General features: G+C 37.9%; 3 protein-coding genes across 4 annotated transcripts; all 3 read right to left on the bottom strand.

The window, feature by feature from the left end:
- Nucleotides 1-896: 896 nt before the first annotated feature.
- Nucleotides 897-2,853, bottom strand: LOC114173079 (Pentatricopeptide repeat (PPR) superfamily protein). Of its 2 annotated transcripts, XM_085669690.1 has the most exons (2): nucleotides 2,626-2,853; nucleotides 897-2,537 (listed from the first exon to the last, which is right to left on the bottom strand). In XM_085669690.1, the coding sequence occupies exons 1-2, from the start codon at nucleotides 2,757-2,759 to the stop codon at nucleotides 1,148-1,150; spliced, it is 1,524 nt and encodes a 507-aa protein (XP_085525816.1). In that variant the 5' UTR covers nucleotides 2,760-2,853; the 3' UTR covers nucleotides 897-1,147. The 2 variants fall into 2 exon arrangements, with proteins under 2 accessions (XP_085525816.1, XP_027913100.1); XM_028057299.2 differs by having other exon boundaries at nucleotides 897-2,853.
- Nucleotides 2,854-6,830: 3,977 nt separating this feature from the next.
- Nucleotides 6,831-7,286, bottom strand: LOC146888229 (uncharacterized). Its single transcript, XM_085670017.1, has one exon. The coding sequence runs from the start codon at nucleotides 7,284-7,286 to the stop codon at nucleotides 6,831-6,833; it is 456 nt and encodes a 151-aa protein (XP_085526143.1).
- A 5,375-nt stretch (nucleotides 7,287-12,661) lies between these two features.
- On the bottom strand, nucleotides 12,662-18,402 carry LOC114166364 (ribosomal RNA small subunit methyltransferase J). Its single transcript, XM_028051086.2, has 6 exons — nucleotides 17,850-18,402; nucleotides 17,658-17,756; nucleotides 16,849-17,026; nucleotides 14,140-14,237; nucleotides 13,378-13,439; nucleotides 12,662-13,134 (listed from the first exon to the last, which is right to left on the bottom strand). The coding sequence occupies exons 1-6, from the start codon at nucleotides 18,303-18,305 to the stop codon at nucleotides 13,023-13,025; spliced, it is 1,005 nt and encodes a 334-aa protein (XP_027906887.1). The 5' UTR covers nucleotides 18,306-18,402; the 3' UTR covers nucleotides 12,662-13,022.
- Between the last annotated feature and the right edge of the window lie 864 nt (nucleotides 18,403-19,266).

The raw sequence follows: 19,266 nt of genomic DNA, 5'->3' as shown, positions 1-19,266 counted from the left end.
TTTATTTTAGTGATTTAGTTAATCTCGTTTTTGAAAGATTAACAACTGGACATAGGGTCTTTTGATCCGAACCAGTATAAATACTTTGTGCAATTTTCTCTTCTCTACTCTCTTTATTTTATTGTGTTTATTAAAATAAAGGAAAGATTTTTAATTGATCTTTGATACAAAAAGGGAAAATATTAAAAGCACAATTTTTATTAAGAACCCAATTCACCCTCCTCTTAGTTTTTGTCTGCACGCTCAAACATTCCGCTGCGCGATACCAACAGTATTGAACCTATAGCACCAATGCTGGTATGGTTAACCACCTGTTTCAAGCTGACGGCATGTAACCTTCGACGTGACTTATCCCGCCAAATGCTGGGGGACTGGTGTACTATACCTAGGCAAACCTAGCTAACTACTCGGTTTGAACCGCCCACATCTAGCCCTATTATAAAAAGAATAGACAGATGGCTAACTTAACAAGACAACACACATAACGGCTTAGGCTGCCTACTCTGAAAAATAGTGCATAAGGAAGAGCCGCTAACCCTAAACTTAAGAAATTACAGCGAGGTCTCCAGTATCAACTCACTAACATGGGACTTGGGCTTGGCCTAGACCCATTTAAAACCCTGAACATTAGCCCAAAATAATAAAGAAGGCACAACACATAAGAAAAGAATAACATAATTAATGACTCTATAAATACACGTGAACCCCAACAATTGAAGGTACGCTTTCATTAATTCACTAATCTGATATTTGACTTTTTAAGAGTCTTTGCTGACTTGATCTATGGAGTCCCTTCTGCAAGTAACCCCTTAAGGGTTCAAACCGCCAACCACCAACATTAGGAGAAAGCACATCCAAACCAAGGAGTGATCGGTCCGAAAAGTCAGCGATTAGGGTAAGATGTAATTTGTGTTCCCTGATATTTTGTTATTGTTTCCACAGGGACATAATCCATTAAAATTTCACTCTAAAATTGAATTTAAACAAAAGACTTCAAAATTATTTTTTCTACACAGCCTATACACGATCAAAACCAAAAAAGATAACTCACAATATCAAATACAAATATTACAACTCAAACTACAATTTCACCATCCACCTATACTCAAAGTTAGAAGCATCAAATCACAAGGCTTTAAACTCTTCATCAATATACTTCTATGGATTGTTCCCATTTCACATCAATAATCTTGAGTTGCCCGTTTATGCTTTGCAGGACATGACAAATGTCAACAAATTTGATGTTTAATCTGTCTCCGGCGATGAATTCATATACTGTATTGTTCACTTCAACAAAACTGACACCTGCCACCTTTTCCATACCCGTATCCCGCATAACCTTCCTCACCGTACCAGCTTCCTTCCACCTCCCAAGCGCAGCATAAGTATTGGATAGGAGAGAATAATTCCCACAATTCTGGGGCTCCATCACACTTAGATGACGCAAAGCTTCCGCTGCCAGCGCAGTATCGCCGTATCTATTCGAAGCAGCAAGAAGGGATCCCCATACAGCTGCATTGGCTTCAGACGGCATCAACCTAACTAGCTCCTTTGCTTCTTCAAGATAGCCACCACGGCCAAGCAAATCAACCATGCACCCGTAGTGCTCTATCTTTGGTTCAATTCCATATTTGGATCTCATACACGTGAAATAATAGCGGCCCAGTTCAACCAATCCAGCATGGCTACAAGCAGAAAGGACGGTGATAAAGGTCACTTCATTTGGCCTGACTCCAGCCTTCTCCATGCAAGAAAATAGCTCGAGTGCCTCCTTTCCCAGACCATGTAAAGCAAGTCCAGCAATCATGGTTGTCCAGGTTATAATCGTTTTACGCTCCATACTCTCAAACAGTTGGCGTGCTTTACTTATGTCACCCGATTTGGCATACATGTCTATGAGAGAGTTATAAAGAGATACAATCTTAGGCAGTTTATGCTTTAAAATGTAGTTGTGAATCCACATTCCCAACTGGAGAGCACCCAAGTCAGCACACGCAGAGAGCACAGCCAAAATGCAAATTTTATCCGGCTGCACATCGTGGAGCAGCATAGTGCGGAAAAGCGTGATAGCCTGCTGAGGACTGTGAGCGTGCGTATATCCCGAAATAAGAGTAGTCCATGAAACAACATCCCTATACTTCTCAGGCATAGATTCAAACAGGTTGCGGGCATTGAATAGATCACCCAGTTTGGCATAACCTGCGAGCATAGCGTTCCAGAGAGAAACGTGTTTGAAAGCGGCGGCATCATCAAATAGCTTGCGGGCAGAGGAAACGTTAGCGCAGGAGGAATACATATGAATGAGGGAGGTGAGGACAGTGGGATGGGTGGCGAAGCCGGAAAGAATGGCTTGAGAATGAATCTGGCGGCCGAGACGGAGGGAAGGTGAAGAAGCAACGGCCTTGAGAGCAAAAGGGAAAGAGTAAGAGTCGGGTCGCAAGCCGTGGAAGCGAATGGCCTTGAAGAGAGAAATGGCAAGAGTGGGATTGTGTGAAGATAGAGTGGAGATGAGGTTGTTGTAGAGGAAGATGGTGGGTGGGTGGTTGTAGATGAAAATGGAATAGGCGAAGGAGGGAAAGCCAAGAGAAGCTGAGGCGTGTATAAATCGGGAGAGTAGAATGTGGTCTTTGTCGAGAGCTCTGGTAAGCATGAAGGCATGAGTTTGGTGAAGATGGTTCAGATTGGAGCAACGACAAAGCAGCTGCTCTGCATCTGCATGCTCTGATCTTGGAAGCAATGAGAAGAACCGTTGCAGACATGGCCTAACATCACGCACCTTCCCATTCAATGCCAAATTCATAGATGCCACTGTTGTTGTTCAGGTTCACCTCTCTCATTGTTTCCATCAAAACAAAATTCATATTACATTGTAATTATTTACCATATGCAAATTTTAAATATTTAAAAAATAAATTAGAAAGTTGGAATTTTCAAACATTATTAATTACTTTTGAACTGTTTCCTGGATAATTAGAAAAAAAAAATTGTTTAGAAAATTTGTAGGAGTAAGATAGACAATGTAACCGGGAAATTTTATTTTAACTGTGCATATTTTGACATTTGATATATGTATAATTAAGATAGAAAATAATATTAAATATTATTAAAATAAAATATTAAAATATTTAGTTTAAGTATTGCAAAATGGAATTATTTCAAATTTAAATACATGTTAAAAGTAGTTCAAAAAAGTAATTATATTAATAGGACTAATGATCAATTGAATAAGTAATAACAATATAAATAATTTTGATAAAAATAAAAATATGTTTAAAATTAAAAAAGAAGAAGAAGGCTAAGTTAAGTTTATTAATTTTATTTTTTTGTAGTGATTATTAATATAAAATTAAAATTCAAATGACTGTGATTTTTTAAGTTTTTTACAAAGATTAAGGAATTCTATTTCATTACTCCTTCGAAGATTTTCTGGAAAATATTTATCAAAAAAATTTGGTTTAAAGAATTTTCAAATAAGTTGTCTCTCTTCATCTTATAATTGTTGTTTGATAAATCTTTACTATTTGTTAGCTTCTCCAATAAACATAAATGTATGTGACTCTATTTGTATTAACATATATAGTGGTTTTGTTGTTATATATATGTTATTCATGATCATTATCATGATTAAAATTTTTATTATTTTTGTGCGGACTTGACATACGATAATAAACAATGGAGTCTAAAATTTGATTTACGATTATAAACAATGTGATGAATCAAGTCCAAGCCAACTTCAAGGTCCAAGCTCTAGTCCAGGCCCAAGCCCATCAAAAAGCCCAATCACGGGAAGTATGATGAAGAAGATTTAACATGGCCTAGATCCACAGAAGCCCAATAGGCTTAATGGGCTTCATATGCTTTTTTTCATTGGCCAAAGAGATGTGAAGATACTTCAAGAGGAGCAGTAGTATATATTTACTTTGGGCAAATGTTAGACAATTGTTTTCCAATAAAGGGCCAACGTACAATTTTCTTTAGCTTCCAAATTGGGCAACATCTAAGCCCATTTGAAAGTTTGGCCGAGAAGGTTCCTTGAACATGTATCCTATGCATAGGCTTGCTCATTTGCATCTCATTTCAAGGTGCGTTTCATTTAGGAGGACTCTTTACTATAAGAGCCTTCATGCCTTGTAAAACTAACTCTTGAATTCTAGTGGTAAAGAACCTATGTTGAGATAACTCCATGCCTTTACCTAAGATAGAGTCATGGCTAGCTAGGCTTCTCCCTAAGCTCCTCTAGCCACCTTCCCCTATGATTTTAAGCCATTCCATGCCTTCCACCTTGTGCTATTCATTCTCATTGCTACAAGGACCTCCAAATCTTGTTTCCACTCTCTTTTCGACTGATTTATGCTACAACCATGGACTTCATTCACTCCTCCACCTCTAATGGAGCTCATCACAATGGAACCTAGGATTTGACCTACAATTATAAAACTCAATCTCACTTTATCAAACATATGAATTCATATTCAATTTTTGATGATTTACTATGAAAATCAAAAGTTTCTTAAGAAATTTGTAGGCAACGAGTATTTCTCATTAAAAAATATTGATATAATTATAATTAGTTTTCTCAAAAATATTAATCACTTGTCAAACCACATGAAACGATATATACTCACTACTTAACCCTAACGATGTTAAGTAGGTATCAGATAGTCTCAAATTTGACTGTTTGACCTATAAATCTCTTAGTTCATTTTGAACTATCTAAATATTTATCTACTTAGTAAATACTTTCTTAGGCTCCTTAACGATTCTTGGCTTTTATTTCACGGTGTATTAAACTTACACTTCCCAGACATAGACACTATTAACATGGTGACAATTAAGATAAATTAAGATTCATATTTATTTCAACAAATAATCTATGCACACCATCCAAAAAAAATAACAAAAATAATATTAAAGCATATAAGTAATTTATTTTATTCAAGTTCATTTTATTAAAATTTTTAATATATATATATATATATATATATATATATATATATATATATATATATATATAATATGAAGATATAAAATAATATTTATATTATTCCTGTGGAGAACAAATAAGAGATGTCAGACACAAACGTTACCTTACCTCAATCCGCAATCTCCTCAGTAGGCTTCCTTCCGGCTGGCATATGTTATCTGTTAGTGTCTCGGCTTGGACCGGTTTGGACTCGAGAGGGGTTACCTGCGGAGAAGACTCTGACGCTCAAGTCAGTAAAGAACTCTCACAAAGTCAAATCTCGTGATTAAGGGATTAATGAATGCGTACCTTTAATTGCTGGGGTCCATGCATATTTAGAGATTATTAATTATGTCTAGCCACGTCATGGGTTGGGCCCCTGTTTGGGTTGTAGGTGGGCCTGGGCCTTGGTCAGGCCCTTTGGTTCGATCGTTGTGGGCCCTAGGGGCTTTGCTGGTAATGCTCTGAGTCTGTCAAGTTCTCGCTTAATTTTCTTAAGTTAGCGGCTTAGGCCAGTTACTCCTATTCGCTCAGCATATATGGTGATTATTTGCGTCATTGGGGGTTATGTAGACAAATTTTACGGTTATAGTCAGGCTAAACCGCCTAGGTGTAGTACACCAGTCCCCTAGCCTTTGTCGGTGTATCTATAATGGCAAAGGATGAAAAGTGTTGGTGTGTTTTGTTAGGCCGGCTAGGTGTAGTACACCAGTCCCCCAGCCTTTAAGTGTGATGAATAATGTTAAGGCTTGGAATTTAAATAGGTTTGTGACAAGTGAAGGGGTGGCAAATGTCAGAGGTCTAGTCAAATGGGTATTGCGCCATCATTTTAAGGTTGGTGACCCTTGGTGTGCGTTATGACGCTTCATATGGCTTATGACTTTTGGCGGGAAAATGTTGTAGCGTTTGGGATTCATGTTTATAAATGAGGATGTTGTTGAAAGTGTGCTCACGTTGCTTCATTTGTAAGAAATCTGAGATCAGTTATTTGTGTGCATTAGAGTTGTCCGATATCTTCCTTATTTCCACCGTCATCCTAAAAAAGAATAGGTATGTTTAGTAGTAGTGATAGGTTTCCTTGTCAAGTTTGAGTAGTGTGCGGTCAGGGGGGAGTGGAAGTAGTCAGTCAGGTAGTAGTTATAGGGAGTAGCCGAGAAATGTAGGGAGGATCCCTATGGAGAGAACAGTTGAAGTTAGGAAGGATCCGCTAGAGGAGTTGGCGGAGAGTAGTTGGCCAGCGAAGGCGAGGTACGAGTGGGTTGCAGTGGATGTGCGAACACAATACTCAATATTCCGGTGGTCGCGATTGCTGAAGTCGTGGCTGAACTGTACTCCTATCTTTGAGATCCGTGTAATCGACGCACATTCGCCATTTGCCATTAGCTTTTTTGACCAAGACTACGTTGGAGAGCCAGATGGTGTAGTGGGCTTCTTCGATGAACCCTATGTTGAGCAACTTGTCGGCTTCGGTCTTGGCCGCTAGTCGATGTTCTTCACCAAGCTTTCGTTTCTTCTGGGAGACATATCTGGCCTCCTTGTAAATGGAGAGTTTGTGGGCTGCGACTTGAGAGTTAACACCGGGTAAGTCAACGACAGACCAGGCAAAGAGGTCAGTGTTGCTGATGAGGGTAGGTGTAAGGATCTCGCGTTGTTCGTGTTGTAAACCAGTGCCTAGTTTGATGGTGCGTCCATTAAGGAGTTCCAGTGGTATAGTTTCATCGACCGGCTCGAGGCAGGCATCCTAGCCTACTCTGGGGTCCAAATCGTCTCCAAATAAGGCTATGTCAGAGCCAGGTGGACGTTCAATATGGTTGGTTTGAAGGATGGGAAGTTGTGGGCGTAGGCTGGCCATGTAGCATTCTCGTGTTCACCGTTGGTCGCCGTGGATGGTAAGGATGTCTCCGGATGGGGATGGAAATTTCATGGCTAGATGAGGTGTTGATACAACTGTACCGAGAGTGTTGAGGGATGGTCTACAGAGAAGGACATTGTATGATGTAGACGCGTCTACGACAAGGAAACGAATAGGGATTGTCTTGGTTTTAGCGCCATCGCGAAAGACAATATGAAGGTCGATGTAGCCGCGGGTGGAGACCTTCTCCCCTGAGAAGCCATATGTGGGTTCATCGTAGGGAACCATGGCAGTGGTGGGGAGTTGGAGTTTCTGATATGTCGCCCAATAGAGGATGTCGACTGAACTGCCTTGGTCGATGAGAACTTTCTTGACAACATAGTTTTCCAATTCAATTGTGATGACCATAGGGTCATCCTGCTGGTGATCAAGGCCATGGAAGTCATCGTCTGTGAAGGTTATGGGAGGCATGCAGCGTTTGTGGTGGGAATGGGTTATGTGGTTGATGGATTAGAGGTGGCAGAGATGTTTCTTTCTGGCTGATGAGGTGGATCCTCCACTAGTGAAGCCACCAGAGATGGTGTTAATGGTGTCACGTAGTGGGGGGTCGGTCGGGGCAATATCAGTGCGAGCATGTTGGGGACCATGGCTAGTGGGTTGGCTAGGATGTTTGTCGTGGCGAGAATCGCGGAGAGGACATCGATGGTCGGATCGTGGAGGGTGGTCATCTCTGCAGATGAAGTGGTAGAAATGGCCAACACGAACCAATTCTTCAATCTTGTCTTGGAGTGCTTTGCATTCTTCTCTGGTGTGGCCATTGTTTCGGTGCTAGCGGCAATATTTAGTCATGTCGACGTTGGGGGGAGTGGGTGTCTTGCGTGATGGTGGGATGAGGTCGACCTCAAGAGCTTCATCAAGGAGATGGGATCGAGGAACATTTAGGGGTGCGTATCTGGTGAAGTGAGGTTGTCGGGGTTCCTTGGGTCTAGGATCAGGTCATGAAGGTTGTTTAGGGGGGGTTGTCGCGGAGGGTGTGTAGTTGTTGCAGAATTTTGTGTGGAGAGTTTGCATCTCTTCATGCAGATGTAGTCCGCGGCACGAAGCTTTAATTCATGCATGGAGGCGGGTGGGTGTAGGTAGACGTTGTTGGCGAAGGGGCTGGGTTTAAGAGTGAGTGCCATACACTGAAGTATCATTTCCTGGTTGAGGTGTGGTGTGCGGAGGGTAGCCTTACTGAAGCGGTCGATGAAAGCCCGAAGTGTCTCGTCTTGTTCCTTTCTAACGCTAAGAAGAGAGATGGTTGTGGTTTGATGTGGGCGGCTGCCGGCAAAGTGAGTAGTGAACATGTGGGAGAGGGTGTCAAAGTAGTCGATGGAGTATGGTGGTAGGGTGGTAAACCATTCGAGGGTGGGGCCTTTGAGGGTGGTAGGGAAGGCCTTGCAGAAAACGGCATCGTGAGAAGTGTAGTCTCGCCTGTATAACGGTCCAGTGTGAAAGGTTTCCACTGGGCAGGGAGATGGGTGTTGGCGATGAAATCAGTAAAAGGGTGACGACGTTTGGGTTGTGTGGATGGTAGCGGGTGATGGGGGATGGGATGGTGGACGAGGGTGGGAAAGGTTGATGTAAAGTTGTGAGGTGGGATATGGGTGGTGGGGAGGGTGGGAGGGATGTTGTAAGGTGGGATGTGGGTGGTGGGGAGGGTGGCAGCGGGGGTAGGTGCCGCAGTGTTTCCTGGGAGGGTGGGATGGAAGTGTGTATGATGGGTTGAGAGGATGGGAGTTTGTTGAGTGGTGGTGAAGGTGTGCGAGGTAGGATTGTACTCGCTTTCTTCTTCAATAGGCTGGAAAGCTGGGGACTTTGCGACGTCATATGTTTCCTTAGCCTTTCCCTTTTGAGTGGGATCGACCTCGATCTTTCTCCTCAGACGTGAGTTTTCCTGTCATAGTGCCTCCATTTCATCAGCACTACGCTTTTTCAAATCAGCTAGTTCTTGTTGCATTTTGGCTTGGCCTTCTAGGATAGCGACCAAGTCTGAGGTGGTAGTAATAGGTGCTACAGGACCTGCTTCAGCTTGCTTGTTAACTCCTGCTCTGCTGCAAGTAGAGACCATTTTTGAGAGAATGTGGGTTGATCCGTAAAGTATTACTTTGTGCCCTACGGTGGGCGCCAATTGTTCCTGCGGAGAACAAATAAGAGATGTCACACACAAACGTTACCTTACCTCAATCCGCAATCTCCTCAGTAGGCTTCCTTCCGGCTGGAATATGCTATCTATTGATGTCTCAGCTTGGACCGGTTTGGATTCGAGAGGGGTTACCTGCGGAGAAGACTCTGACACTCAAGTCAGCAAAGAACTCTCACAAAGTCAAATATCGTGATTAATGGATTAATGAATGCGTACCTTTAATTGTTAGGGGTCCATGCATATTTATAGATTATTAATTATGTCTAGCCACGTCATGGGATGGGCCCCTGTTTGGGCCGTAGGTGGGCCTGGGCCTAGGTCAGGCCCTTTGGTTCGATCATTGTGGGCCCTAGGGGCTTTGCTGGTAATGCTCTGAGTCTGTCAAGTTCTCGTTTAATTTTCTTAAGTTAGCAGCTTAGGCCGGTTACTCCTATTCGCTCAGCATATATGGTGATTATTTGCGTCCTTGGGGGTTATGTAGACGGATTTTACGGCTATAGTCAGGCTAAGCCGCCTAGGTGTAGTACATATATATTATTAAAATAAAATAAAATAAACAATATTATATGAAAATATTTATTTTAGTATTGGAAAATGAAATTATTACATATTTAAATACATATTAAGAGTAGTTTAAAAAAGTAAATAAAAATGTATTAAAAGACACTGATAACATGATGAAAATAATTTTATATTTTTCTCAACTAATAATTTATGTACACAATTCCAAAAAAATAAAAAAAATTTAAATAAGTGATGAAAATTTAAATTTACTTCTATTAATTTTTTTATCATTATATTATATTATATTATATGTATTTCTTTGAATCATAAAAAATATAGAAAATAAACTAATCTAAAATAAAATAAGATAAGAATTAAAAATAAGAAAACAATAAATAAAACTAGTGTGTAACAAAAAATAAATTAAATAACATAAAAATAATTGTAGATAAAGTAAATAATAAAAGTATAAAAAATAAAGGAAAGAGAACAAAACATAAAATAAATGAAATGTTAATAAAATACAAATAAGAAAGGATTAATATAAAAATAGTTTTTATTATCCTTTTCCAAATAATTTTAATTAAACTTTTTTTACCATTTTAGAATTTTTAGAAATTTTTTATTTTCTTTTTGTGAACTTTTAGTATGATATTTTAATGGATTTAAGTATAATTTCTAATACTTATGTTTGAAATAAAGATAAAATACATGTAACATCCCGTTTTAATAGTTTTTACGCTATCAAACAGAACATTATATTATGATAATTCAAAGCAGATGATAAGAATAGGCTGATATAAAGTATCAATACAATCATCCAAAAATAACCATACATGTATTGTCTAACAACACAGCCTATACTGAAAAAGGGTTACAAAACACCCATCCATCTAAACTAAACAAGGGTAACTACTACTGTTGGAACGCTCGAGCCACAACTTAACTCCTATCCAGGAGGGGTGTGTCCTCACCTGCACTTTTGTTTGCTCACGCCAATCATTTAAGGGCGATCATTGCAAAAGAGAAAGACACAAAAGAACAAACATATGCAAGAAGGGTAAGCTAACTTAATTAAGAGTAATCATGTAGTTTATTAATTAGGCATCAATCAAGGTTTATCACATTTATCAGAATTATTCAAATCACCACAATCATAACACACATTCATGATTCTAGACTCGATATCTCGATTATGTAAGAGACATTGGAGCTCTTGGTGGCTTGCACCTGTGACGGTTCCCAAACTCTGTAGAGTTTTGGGCACAAGGGGTATTCACCCAACCACTCCCAGGGTAAGTCCCCTTCACGTCTATGACGGATCAGGTCCATAGACTAGGACCTCCTGCTACTCCTCCCGACATAATCCATTACTCTATATGAGTCTTAATGGTTATTGGAGCGTCAGGATACCACCAAAATGAGTCCTCATGTCCTTACATTTACTAAAGCCATCATCTTTAGAATTTCCCTTGAAATCCTAATTCCATCACATTCTCTAATGAACCAAACTCACACAATTCCATCACGTATACTATTATTCATAAAACTCACGTACATGATAGACAATTATCACATCAATCCACTTAGCATAGCTTCATTTAATCTAAAACAAAGAAGACAATCCAATTCTGCAGTGAATCTCGCTCAAGCTAGAGGATCTCGCCTGGGCGAGACCACTTATAGTGGGCAACTAAAAAATCCGAGCGAATTCTCCCTCAGGCTAAGCTCGTTCGCTTAGATGAGAGGATCTTTCGCTCAAGCGACCCCAGCTCGCCTAGGCGAGACCTCGCGTAGTGACAGATGCGACTCTCTGATACTTTCGCTTAGGTGAGAGCTGCTCGCCTAGGCGAAATTATCAGGATTCCAATCTCTTCTTCACATGCAAATCTACGCAATTCACACAAAAACTCAATTTCACACAGCAAGCAGTTCCAAACATCAATTAAACACATAATCATGCAATCTAAGTACTCAGAGACACTTTTTACACGAAAATTGAGTAAAGAGTTAACTTCCCTTACCTTTTTTCTAAGAATTGAGTTTGGTGGAGTCATAATTGCAAGAAGGCAGAAATCTCAATTTAACTTGGAGAATTCATCGCCAAGACATGGAGAAGGAAGAATCCCACAATTAGGCCCAAAATTTAGAGATTAAATAGTGAATCCTAGTTGGAATTGAACCGAACAGAGATGAAACCTACCTAGGAGGAAGGGAGCTGAGGGATGAAGCTGTAAAGGGTCCTGTTGGGTTGGTTTATCCAGAATCTGGGCACAAATCAAGCAGACAGTGAGATGGCAGCAGTTTGAGAAGAGAGGTTGGGAAAGAATTGAGGAGTAGAAAGGATGAGGAAGTGAGGAAAGGTTGTTTTCTTCTAACAGAGGGGGAAGAAGTGTTAAAAGGGGTTTCACAATATTAACTATTTAAAAATAAAGATATTACATATTTACATTTCATCTAGATTAAGAAGATTGCTATAAATAACATTTAATTTTACTTTTAAAAGAACTTCGAAATATATGAGTTGAGTGAGATTTTTAAAGTATTTCTGAAATCCTTTGAAAGAAGAGTGATCTTCTTTCTTGAGCTTATCTTGGATAATATCAATGGATTTTTTTCAAAACTTCTTCTGTCAATTCAAATCTCTTTCTTTCATTCTTTTCTTTTCATAACGCCCACCATGTTTTGTAGCAAGTGTATATCCATTTTCTTCTTTTCAGAAGCAAACTTCAACATTTGTATAATTCTATGGATTAAATTTGTGTCAAATGATAAGTTCCTTAGAATTCTTTTCTTCTTTCATTATTCAAAAGTTATTTTATACAAAATATAATTTTCAGATAATTCAAAAATTATTTTCAAATCTAAAATCTATTTTGAATTGCATAATTTGCAACTCTCCCAGGAAATAAGAAATTCCCCTTTAAAACGAAAGGCCATTTCTCACTCATTCATTAAGGTTTAGAAGGTTAAAGAAAGACTACTCCATTGAGAATAACTTCGATAACCATCCAAGGAAAAATAGCTCAGCCATATCACACTATATAAGACAGTTCCATGTCCAACGAAGAGGTGACTAATCAAAGAAAGCGGGGCTCAACCACACCATTTGAAACTGAAATCAGCACACGAAATTGGCTGTGTCGAAGTGTGATACTAAAGGAACATGTATGATTTTATATCTATACCCAAATATATCTCTAAGAATTTTGTTAGCCAATTTCCCTTGAGAGTCCAGTCTAAAACAACAATATGCCGCTAAGACTGGCCTATAAGAGTTATAAAAGTTATAACAAAAATATCATGCAAATATGATAGATCTTGGAAGTTTGTAAGCAGTTGCACTGAAAAGTACAAAAAGTAGAGTCCAAAGTAATGACAATCACTGCATTTCCTCTGAAGTTTTATCTTTTGGATGGAGGCCGTTGATTTTGTACAATTAATTTTCAGCATCAAGTAATTCTTTAGCCATTTCCAATGCTAAACACTGCCATATGATTGCACTGAGAGGCCTCGGATTAAGCGTCATCACTAGCATGCTCTGAATCTGAACCATCAACCATCTTCTCAAGTGCATCAAGACTCCCAGCTTCAGAGACCGTGTGGATTCTGAGTTTGTCAGCATCTTCACTGAGAAAAGAAAACAAAACATTCTCCCTTAGCATATACAATGGTTTGTCATTACTTCCTATGTTCTTATTTTGATGACAGAGGCAGTTTGTTCATAAAATAAAATAAAAAATGTTCAAATGGATTTCTAGCATGCTGATAGAGTTATCAAGTATGTCAATAAACTTCAAGTGAAAGAGTGGTAAGAAACAAGATTCTAAATATTGATTGAAACGACCATAAAAGAAAGCATATAGAGCATACTCTGTAACACCGAAGATTTCCTTTACAACCAAGGAGCTATCTCTTGAACAAAACTCTGGCAGCTGGAAACAGATTAGTAGGAGAAAAATTTAATCAGGTCATACATTAAACTCATAACAGACAAATTACAAGTATGGTCATTAAATGCCTTTTAAATGCACAAGATTGTATGATAGATGCAGCCTTACTTCCACCAGTGTAGAGGCCGTTTCTAAGACTCTAACACATGGCTTCAAGGTCATACATAAGGAAACAATCCTACCTTGTACCAAGACTCACTCTCGTGAGCCTTTTCATTAAGAAATTGAAAGACAAAAAATGTATTCAAAGTCACAAGGCAACAGACTTAACATTGTGCCAAGATTGAACCTGTCACGAGCCTCTTTACATTAAAACATTGAAAAATATAATCTCAAACTTTCAGAGCAGGAAGCAATTACTTACCCCAATATTAAGCTAATATATACCCAATAATTACATACCAGATTTCTTCCTGAAACCATAATTAAACTAGGTGCAACCTTTAAGGAATTTCCTGAACACATTTTAAATTAAGAAAAAAACAAAAAAATAAATTTTCCTGTAAAAATACAACACTTAATTTCAGTGTTATGGTTTCCAAATATTTGTTTAAGAAATCCTAGAACCAAAAAAAACTAACCATATCCAATGGTACCAAAGACATTTAAGAGTGCTTATTTTATGATAGATAAACAAGTAGACAAACAGAATTTCTATCAAATTGACAGTTCGGTCACTTACGTCGGACAGATAGAAGACCTTTCCAAAAAGGGCCTGGACAGCTATTTTTCTCTTGAAACCCTTTTCAGTATAACCTGACTTATCCATCACAATAGGGCCTAAAAATTCAAATGTTATCGCAGTCAGAATAGAAATAATGGGTCCAGAAATTTAAACAGATTCATTTAATTACATTTGTAAGGAAATATATTTCTCAGACTGAATGAAAAAATTTGAATGGGGAGAGATCAGTTCTCTACTCTGTCATAGTCAATACCTGATCTTTCTATCTCTCAAGTTACTATTATTTAAAAGCATGTTAGGCTCAAAATAGCTGCTATCTTAGAAACAGCACTTTCTAAAAGTTTTGCAACTTCACAATAAGAGCAGCTATTTCAAATTTGAACTCTAATTCAGGCTTCAAGAATTAGAGAATAAATATATAAGAAAAGATCATGCAGAAAAATACGATGCTAAATCAAATAAAACAAATTACCACAAATATTGGTATACTAAGGCAAGCTGCAAGGTACTGGTAAAGCTAAGTAAGGATGAATAAAGAAAAAGAATGCATGAGGATCTGCATTACTGCTCTGAGACTTTCTAAGAAGGATCTCGTCCAGTGGAAAGAATGAGATACAACTGTGGGAAATTAAAAAAACCCTATCATTGAGCAAACTCTCCAACTATCAAAACTGATGCCCTTTCAAATTGGTTATCTCCTCTCTATTGTAACTATCCCCCTTTTTCCAAATTCTTTATTCAGCTAATCACAGCAGCGTTGGAGGTCTCTAATTTGGCCCATGTAGACCTTCTACGGTATAGAATTTATTAATTGGGGGCATAACAATACACCCCTTCAAAATATTTACATTGCCCTCAGTGTGAAAGACCGGGAATTGCTTCTTATGACACTGAACAATTATCAAGAATCCTCTCAAGTGGGCAGATCACACCAATGAACGGGACTTCTACTTTCCTGAAGGACAATGATGGGCAACGGGGACAGATTCAGGGGTGACTCATAATTCCAAGTCATCTATCAAAGAAGAAGGAAGAGGTTTGAACCATAGTGGACTCTCTTTAACAATGATACAGGGAAACCTGGGTGAACAGAGCACACACTACTGGCAGGAAGCAGCTTGTATTGGCAAGTTACTGCATTTTTTCCTTTTACATTTGATGAGAACCATAGTATCGTACACCCAACTTCTCAAACTTTTACTCACCAAGTGTTTTATTTAGTAAAGGTATAATTTGGTCTATATCTTGTCGATGTGAGATTGAGATCTTCAACACAAATAGACTTTGATACTATCTTAGAAAATAAACTTTAAACATAACTGAACCACAAAATTTTGACTTGTAAAGTGGGGTTTACACCCACTTATATGTTATAATTTGATCATATGTTTAGTTGATGGGGGATATTGAACACATCCCCTCATGCTAGAGAATGGACATCTCAAGTATAGGACTAGATATTTGTGGGTAGTTCGATAGTGGCGTAATAGCAGATGACATGATAAGCTCAACAACCCTTGTTAGAATAGGCTTTTATGGCAAGAAAGTGACTTTAAATTTAACATCACAAAAATCAGATTGTAAAATAAGATTTTTACCCACTTATATACTATAATTTGGTCACATCACTTCCCATAGCCTAATGGATCTTATAGATGTCATGTCACTCATACTTGCATGGTCAGTTGTGATATGTCTTTGTAATTGAGATAGCTCATTCGAAGTTAGGAATTGTTATCCCCGAGTGCTCTAGATAACCTACGTTTAGGAGAGTTGATGTATCTAACATACTTAGGCATATATTTAGATTTAGTTTAATACTTTCATTATTTTTAGCCTATAGTTGTGTATATATAGACCCCCTAAATCAATCAGAAAATACAATTATTCCATATTTTCTTGTCTAATCTTTAGTACGACGAATCTCTGCAAGGCTTACTCCTTTAGGAGATAGTTAGTCAAAAGAAAGAAACCATGAAAGTCATCAATATGTAACCATACACTCTTTTATGTAATTACAATAGCACATAACAAGATAAAAGGGCATTTAGATAGTGTCTGTGGAAGGAAAAGATAAAATGGCATCCGCAACTCCAGACATTGTTTAGAGTCCCTACCACGTAAGAGGATAGCTTATTTAGTCCATATTTTTTGCACAAGTACATTCTTTTACTCCATAACCGTCCAGTTATTTACTATTAAAAACTATTCCATTTACACAATACAGAATTATTTTCAATGACAAATTTATACTTCAATTCAATGTCAAATAAGCCAAAGAAAAATTCAAATAACATAAAATAAATTTTCCTCTGTTATTACGTGGCCCCCTATATATTAGGCCGCTTTTCAAATAACATCAACAATGGCAAGAAGCCTAGAAGGAAATTACGACAATTAAGAATAGGTTTTCTGTTTTACACTTCTTCTCACATTTGAAATCCATTAACTAAGCTAGTGTGTGTGGATTGGTTTGTAGAAGCCGGAGGTCACAGGTTCAAATTAACATGCCACCACTGTGTGAAGTTTAACTTGACACCATATACTGGGATAGTAACCCTTCTGAATATACATAACAAAGAGAAAAATAAATTGTTTGACAGAGTATGAGAATTACATTACTTCTCCTAGATCTTATCCAAAACATACAACCATTCACCAAGAGTGATCAACTAAACATGAAGCCCAATGTTAAAAATACATTACCTTTGTCTCGCACAATTCGTCGTGAAATTTCATTCAGAATCTCAGCAACGTGTGAATCACTTAACATAGAAGCTCTTCTTAGCTGAATTAAATCAGCTACCATGTCAGGATTGAATGGTTTCTCATTTAGAGCATAGCGGATATATTTGCGCAAAATTTCTTCCAAACCAAAACCTGTCTGCATGTGATATACAGCTGTTACTTAAAATCATATGACACATATGCACAAGCACACAAAAGTTATCAGGTCAAGTAAAAAGAAACTGTTTTTTCCCATGAGATTTTCCCCAGCAAGCAAATGGAAGGCAAGGAAATATTTCCTGACCAAGACTGATAGTAAGATCCTTCACATTCGAAAACTCCAAACAATTTCACCTTGGCATGTATCATGCTTAGGGATGAAACAAGCACCAATAATTTATTTTTTCTAGGGTCATACAAGGAAAAATGTAATTAGTTAGTCTGTGAAGTATAAACAATATTATCAGGATAAATTAAAAGTTTGCCATTATTTTACATTACAAGAACAGCATTTACCGTCAACCAGATGGATCATTGCTCACATTAATTTTGTAAACTAAAATATAATACCAACTAATGAAGAATGGACTCCGGGCAGATGATAAGGCATGCACAAAAAAACCAAAACCTATAACAGAAAACAGTCATTAAAGAGACATCTCAACCTTGCACGTTTAAGACATGAGAGAAAACACAATGTCTCTAATGTTTCCATTGCAATCCCGATATGAAATGGTAAAATTGAAGGAGTAAAAGTGACAGTAGAAGATAAGAATGATGCACCACACCTTGTCCTGAATTTGGACGATAGCTTCATGCGTAACTTGGTCTCTTCCGTTCTGAAATAAATCATCCAACGACTTGCACAAGGTGGCGTTTTTACTGACCTGGAAATGAAGGGGAACATAAAAAGTTAGTACAAGGCGCAAAGGTGAGACAGAAAAAACGGTGGATTGGAGGGAATAACGAGTATGAGAGACCAGTCTGCGGCGTTTTGCTTTGGGAGAAGAAAACTTTTTGACAGTCTTGACGAAGGCAATGACGAAAGTGAGAGAAGCGTAAGCGAGAGGAATAGCGAGAATCCAAGGGAGAGAGGTGGGACCCACTCTGGGCCCGGGAATGGCTTGGGTGACGGAGCCGGTGAACTCGACGAGGTCCAAAGCCTTCTCCTGAATCCAGGGCAGCTCCTCCTCCACTTCTACTTCCACTTCCTTCTCTTTCTCTTGGTTTTTGATGGAATTGGAAGTGGCGTTGTTGTTTGAGTTTGGCGTTGCCGAGCACGTTCCGGAGTTTGAAGAAAGTGAAAACGGTGGGTGTCGTGGAGTGAGAACAGTGGGAAATGCCAAAGTTGTGCATTTTGTTAACTGAAAAGGGATTGCGGAGTGTTTTCTGGGAGGGAGAAACCGAGAAGCAATGGAACAAGAAGTAAAAGCCATTGTGTTGTGGCAAAACTCAATCCTCGTTGTGTTCTGCCTTCGCCACTAGGTTGCTTCCCCTTTGTCCCACCTAGGCTGCTCTCTTTAGGTTTAATTCTATTTTCCGCATTTTATTAACTTGGCCTCATTCCTCCATTCTCTCCTTTTAATTCTAACTAAATTAGAGTAGGATTATATTAATGAACTTGAGAGAGTATTGAAAATTTCCCATGACATATGTTTTTCTTATTGATAATTAAACTAAATCACCAAATACTAATCTAAAATAAGATAGAAATTATAATTAAGAGAAATTCATCTCCCTAGGTCATGTTTTTAAGTCTTGCACCTTTTTTTTTCTCTTGTTTTATTCATAGATCATGTTAGTGGTTGGATTGGTATGAAAAACATTAGAATAAAAATGAAAGAAAACAGTTGAAATATATAACATGGGATTTGGTATATTCTATATATATATATATATATATATATATATATATAACTAATGAAAATGAATAACAAAATATTACTAAAATGATTAAGACAAAAGTACTCTACATTCTATATGTTCTAGACACTAGAAGGTCTAATTAAACTTAACATTATTAGATATTCTTTAATAGACATTCTTTTTATTAGATATACATTCTTTTATATTTTTCATATTATAATTTAGGCTTAATATTAGAATAGAATATATTTCTGTTTTGATTTTTTCCCTCTGTTATAACAGAATGGGATTCTGTCTTGCCAGCTGTAATATTTTGCTTTTTGACCTAGACAACTGTTGAACAAAGGTAGCTACTATAAATATTCCCTTTATGTTCCTTGCATTCGATGCATTGAATACCTTTTAATCTTTTAATCTAAGATGGTATCAGAGCCTTCTTTTCCGGTTGGATACCCAAACTTTTTTTTAAATGGCTTTAAATTGCCTTACTTACTTCATCTCAGAATGCTACCAATTCTACCTGGATCCCTG

Source organism: Vigna unguiculata, chromosome 2 (assembly GCF_037176805.1).
Source record: "Vigna unguiculata cultivar grain cowpea cultivar isolate G323 ecotype 2 chromosome 2, ASM3717680v1, whole genome shotgun sequence".
In the NCBI taxonomy this organism is placed as follows: domain Eukaryota; kingdom Viridiplantae; phylum Streptophyta; class Magnoliopsida; order Fabales; family Fabaceae; genus Vigna; species Vigna unguiculata.
Note: the sequence above shows the minus strand (reverse complement) of the source record. Positions and strands in the feature narration are given on the sequence as shown.

What these genes read in the sequence shown, in the direction of transcription:
- LOC114173079 (XM_028057299.2), bottom strand. Translation starts at nt 2,800, where the DNA reads ATGAATTTGGCATTGAATGGGAAGGTGCGTGATGTTAGGCCATGTCTG.
- LOC146888229 (XM_085670017.1), bottom strand. Translation starts at nt 7,286, where the DNA reads ATGCCTCCCATAACCTTCACAGACGATGACTTCCATGGCCTTGATCAC.
- LOC114166364 (XM_028051086.2), bottom strand. Translation starts at nt 18,305, where the DNA reads ATGGCTTTTACTTCTTGTTCCATTGCTTCTCGGTTTCTCCCTCCCAGA. An exon ending in AAGCAAAACGCCGCAGACTG is followed by an intron (nt 17,757 to 17,849) that starts GTCTCTCATACT and finishes CTTCATTTCCAG; the next exon opens with GTCAGTAAAAACGCCACCTT. An exon ending in AGGTCTTCTATCTGTCCGAC is followed by an intron (nt 13,440 to 14,139) that starts GTAAGTGACCGA and finishes ATCTGTTTCCAG; the next exon opens with CTGCCAGAGTTTTGTTCAAG.